At 37.2% G+C, this 5486-nt stretch overlaps 1 protein-coding gene across 1 annotated transcript in view; it reads right to left on the bottom strand.

Annotated features, from left to right (window-relative positions):
* Nucleotides 1–2417: 2417 nt before the first annotated feature.
* The window catches only part of LOC102302937 (early endosome antigen 1), a 40540-nt gene continuing 37471 nt past the window's right edge, over nt 2418–5486 (bottom strand). The window contains exons 18-21 of the mRNA XM_042215679.1: nt 5162–5230; nt 4548–4622; nt 3707–3799; nt 2418–2644 (exon numbers count right to left, since the gene is read on the bottom strand). Coding sequence (XP_042071613.1) covers nt 2444–2644; nt 3707–3799; nt 4548–4622; nt 5162–5230 — 438 coding nt within the window. The 3' untranslated portion in view covers nt 2418–2443. The remainder of the gene's footprint in view (nt 2645–3706; nt 3800–4547; nt 4623–5161; nt 5231–5486) is intronic.

The following is a 5486-nucleotide window of genomic DNA, read 5'->3' as shown; positions in this document are numbered from 1 at the left end:
AAACCCTCAGAACCTACGGCTGATAGGTCGGGCATCCACATCAGCCGCTGAGCCACTGGTCCCACTAAGTCTCGTTACTGGTTGATCGCTAGCAAAGAAAACTTAAAGGTTTTGTTAAAAATAAATTCTTAAGGACTTCTTCACTAATCAGGAACTGGATCAAAGCTTGTGAGAGCCGGTGAGTCCAGCTGTTTTACTGAACTTTTACCTTCAGACTGTGAATATCTTAACATGCTGACGATGAGTAGGTGTGGTGGTGGAGTGGCTGCTGTTTCTAGGATGAAGCTCACCTGCAAATAACTCTTAAGTGACTCTTAATAAAGTTTTGAACTTCTGGTGTTGCAGCTGTATACACACCTTCAAAATATCACAAGGATTTTATTCTACACTTTTCAAGCTTTTTAGCTGCTATCGTGCCAACAATAATTGGAACAATTTTCTATTACTTAAAAAAAAAAAATCAATAAGATAAAAAACTGCACGAAAACTGCAGTTCTGACATGTTAAGGATTTTTAACAGCGGTCTTAGTTCAGGTGTTGTGCCAGCCTGTTTTAAACAAGCTGTTGTAAAGCCTGTACTTAAAAAAATAATCTCCATTCATCTGTCCTCGCAAATTTCAGGCCTATTTCAAAGCTTCCTTTCCTATGAAGAATTAGGGAAAGATTGTATTTGTCAGCTGCAATCTTTTGTAAATGGACGATGTGCTCTTGAGAGGTTTCTGTCTGGTTTAAATTTTAAAAAGTTCTTAATGATCTTTTATTAACCACTGACTCAGGAGACTCAGCTCTGTTTTTGCTTTTGGATCTGACCGCTGCCTTTGATACTGTTGACCACAGCATCTCGATCTCATGATTGGAGCATTGCAGCATCAAGGTCGTTCCATCAGAGTGGTTCAGGTCTTACCTGTCTGACAGGACTTCCTCTGTGAGCTTTGGAGATTGTATCTCTTCCTCAGCTCCCCTTACTTGTGGTGTTCCCCAGGCATCTACACTAAGGCCAATTTTATTATCTATTAATATGCTGCTTCCAGGTCTATTTTTTGGAAAATATAATATTGTTTCCATTCATATCTCGATGACAATCAGATCTTTCTTCAACTGAACTGAAGCTGCTCTGCCTCACTTCAGTTTCTCTGTGAAGTTAAAGCCTGGATGGCCTTTAACTTCCTGAATTTTGATGAAAACAAAACTGAAATCATAATTTTTGGACTATGTGGCAATCCCAGAAACTTTCATTTGAACCTGCACAGTTTTTAGCCTTTTATTAAATCACATGCCAAAAGTTTTGGGGTTGTATTTGACAGTAATTTCACCTTTGAAAACAGATCAGCTCAGTTGTACGGCAGCCTTTTTTCAAGCCAGATAAACTATCTTTTAAAAACTTTGAAAGGACGATCCATGCTTTTGTTACATCCCAGCTGGACTACTGTAACTCCTTAAATGTTTGAGTTAACCAGACCTGCCATGCAAGACTGCAGTTGGTCCAGATGCTGCAGCTCGTCTTCTGACACGAACTAAAAGACTTGAACATATTTCCCCGGTGCTTGCCTCTCTTCACTTGCTCCGTGTTCACTTCAGAATTCATTTTAAATTGTATTGTTAACTTACAAAGCCCTGAAGGGACAGGCTCTCAGGTATTTGTCTGACCACCTTCTAGGTCTCTTAGATCAGATGATCTTTTGCTTTTAGCCATACAAAGGTCAAAGCTGGTTCACAGAGGTGATTGAGCGTTTGGAGTCGTAGCTCCTAAACTGTGGAATAATCGACGCCTACACATCAGACAGACTCCTACTGTCAATCTTTTAAATCTTATCTTAAAAAACATTTGTATTCACTGGCTTTTAATAGAGTATGAGATTTATTTGGTATTTGATGTTTGGTACTAATATTATAAATTATTTTACTAGTTATTTTGTATTTTTGTAAAGCACTTTGATCAACATTGCTGTTGTAATGAAATGTGCTATAGAAATAAATAAATGATAAAATGTAAAGAATCTAAATTATGTAAAGTCACAAACTCATAAAAACTAAACTCAACTAAAACTGCTGAGGGTTGGTGCTACGCTGCTTCAGCTTATGAACTGTAATCAGAACAATAAATAAAAACATAGTGGAAAGAAATTTTATTATTGCTGCCAATATAAAGTTTATAGAACCAAATTTCAACAACACAAAATGCTGTCAGTTTAAGAAAAATCTACATTAGACCAAATATTCAGCTCTGGTAGATTCTGCATATCAAAGTTAGAAAACACTGATTTGATGGGAAAAACATTTTACCAAAGAGTTGATTGTAAAGTGTTTCATCCTCTTTCATCAACATCTAAAAATCCCTGTAGAGGGAGGAAGTTGAATGTTTATTTACTGAGATCGACAGCAGCATGTGTAGCTTCCAAATCCATATTTAAAATATATTTCACACCTTTACATTTAGTTTTATTTATTTATCTAAATAGTCTGTTAGTGAGTAAATACTGATTTGGACTATTATTTTATTCATAAAGAGCTGAGTCAGCAAATTCAGAATATTTATGATGAAAAGACAAACCTGCTGATTTTTGGACTCCAGCTGAATCTTCAGGGTCTCTGCTGCTTGTTTCAACTGCTGGAGCTGATGGATGGTTTCAGTTTTCTCCGTCCACTGCAGGTGAAATGTCACATGAAGAAACAGCAGAAGGAAGAAATGCTCTCTACTGAGACCAACAGGAGACTTTTCAGATTGAAATCTAAACTGGAAAACTGAAAGTTGTTGCTTCTAACATGTGAATGACAATCACATCAGGAACGATCCTTTTACACAGCAGTGAGTCTGCTCCTCTCCATCAGCCTACGACAGCAGCACCATCACACAAAGCCAACAAATCATGTATGTAAAGTGAAGCAGCAGCTTTAGTTTAATGAGAAGCTGAAACACAGCTGATCCTCTGCATGATCACAAACACCAGAAGTGAAGTTTCTGCTTTGACTGTCATGGTCCTGAGTCAGTGACACAGTGGTTCCAGGTCTCTGGACTTTATAATGTTTGAATATTTTATGTTGGTTTCATTTATTTTATGCTTTAAGTGTGTTTAGGTTAGAATAAGCCCTCCCTCTGTGTTCCCCGTCCTCTTGTGTCTAGTTCTGTTTGTTATTTGTGTCTCAGTCTTGTCTCCATGCTTATTTGCCTTTCTGGTCCCCAGTCATGTCTCTCCGTCTCATTTGCACTCAGTGTGTCTCAGTGTGTGTTTCTCATGTTTCCCGTTTTATTCTGACAGTCTCCTGTCCTGTGTGCATCATGTCCAGCTGTGTTCCCCGGGTGTCTCCTCTCTGCCCTGATGTCCTCTTGTGTATATGATGTATGTGTCTCATCTATTTGGTGTTGTGAGCTCGGTCTAGCTGTGTGTCTTGTCTGTTTAGAAAGTTTCTGTAGTAGTATTTCAAAGAGTTAGTTCCCAGTTCATGTTCACGTCACTGATTTCTGGGAATAAAACTATTTCCAGCACAGTTTTGCCTGAGAGTCCACAACTCTGCCTCCCACAGAAAATTTACCATGACATTGACTGAGGTTTGGTTGTAGACTGCCTCAAGATCATGTATGGATGATATATTTAGACCCTTAGATTTAGATTTGTTTATTTTTCGTTTATACTGTAAAGTCTGCTGGTGAGTAAGTACTGATGTGCACTTTTATTCTATTCAATTATAGAAAAATGGAAAGACAAACCTCATGAGTTTGGGGCTCCAGCTGCTTCTTCAGGTCTTCTGCTTTTTGTTTCACCTGCACGAGCTGTTTGATGATATCAGTGTTCTTCTTGCACTGCAGGTGAAATGTAGCATGATGTTAACAACATTAAGTGTTTTTTATTTATTTATTACTTATATATAAGGAACCCCATTAGCTTCCACAACAGTGATTGCTGGTCTTCGTGCACAATGCATAAAAATCAAAAACCCTCTTACAATATTTACAATAATCAAAAACTGTGTAAATACATTTTTATTTTTTTTTAAAAATTAGGAATAGTAGCTAGTTCTCTAAGGCAGTTATAAGGCAGTTTATTCCTCTTAAAATATGCTCTCAATATAACGATTTTTTTTAAAAATTGCTTTTGGATCAAGGAATTACTAAATTGCAGTTTGTTACACACCGTGTAGCATGATTGTGTATTTCATACAATACTGCAGCTGAGCAGAGAAAACATGTGTTGTGTTTAACAGTGTTGCTTTCTTTATAAATAAGAAGAAGCCAAAGTGTAATTTAGTTTGTACTGGAAGCTAAAAATGTTTATTATCTATCCGATCGTGCGTTAATAACATCTTATTTAGACGGAGCATTTCCTAACCACAGCTGTGGCCTGTCTCATTTTCTTAATGACAGAGTCTCTATGCTGAGACCATGAGGTGGAGATTTATAGTAACACCAAGTAGTTTAATCTGGGTGATCCAGCTATGAAGAGAATCAGTTGTGGACTGTTGACTAAACTCTACTTCCAGTTAACATAGATTTAGGTTTAGATGAACTAGAATCATGTTATTTTTACTTACTGAGCGATGCTTCCACTGACCTTTGTTTCCAGTGTAGGAAATGTTTTCATCAGCTTCGTAACGATTCCATCCTTCTCCCTCTCAGATTTGATCATCTGTCAGAAAGAAAGACAGATGTTGATGTTTCTGCAGTGCTTAGTTTATAAAAGTGACAAAATTATTGAAGCTTCACACTGTGAGCAACATGTTTTGCGGTGATCTGTATGAAACAAAACCTACACACAATATTCGAAGCACATAGTGCACACTGTGGGAATTTACGACTGTGTTTAAGGCTCTGATATCTATTCTGTATGACTTAAAGCAGTTATGACATGGTCTGATTTTCTCCCCCAATAAAGGAATATTTAATATATCAGTCTACTCTTCATTCTATCAGAAACAGTTTTCTGGTTGTAAACTGTCTCAACACGTTTAAACTCAAAGATCCAAAGATTCTGTGATAATATGCATATCATAGAATCTGTCATATGCTAATAATAACTCACTAATAATATGCAGAGAGACTTTTTAATGTTCTTAAATAAATACAGCCTAGAATTTTTTTTCTACACATATTGTAGAAAAATACTGGTGTGCACTTTGATTCTACAAATTCAGTCAACAAATTCATAATGTTTATGGAAACACAAACCTCATGACTTCTGGACTCCAGCTCAGTCTTCAGCAGCTCTGCTGTTTGTTTCAAATCCTGGAGTTTTTTCTACACAATAATGAAACAACCACAGTCACATTAAAGCTGTATGATGTAAATGTAAGGGAGCTGATGTAGCATGATGCTAACAACATTAAGTGTTGTGGGACGATGTCAACAATCTTGCAGTGGTAAGATTTCAAAGTTGTGTTTGGTTAATGACACAGAAGCTGCTGCTGGACAAAACTGCAGGAATATAAGTGCACAGGTCTGTGATCATTGGGAGGATGACAGCATCACATGTGTCCATGTTTACCTCTGTCTG

Source organism: Haplochromis burtoni, unplaced genomic scaffold (assembly GCF_018398535.1).
Source record: "Haplochromis burtoni strain Fernald_Lab_line unplaced genomic scaffold, NCSU_Asbu1 Contig_793, whole genome shotgun sequence".
NCBI lineage: Eukaryota > Metazoa > Chordata > Actinopteri > Cichliformes > Cichlidae > Haplochromis > Haplochromis burtoni.
Note: the sequence above shows the minus strand (reverse complement) of the source record. Positions and strands in the feature narration are given on the sequence as shown.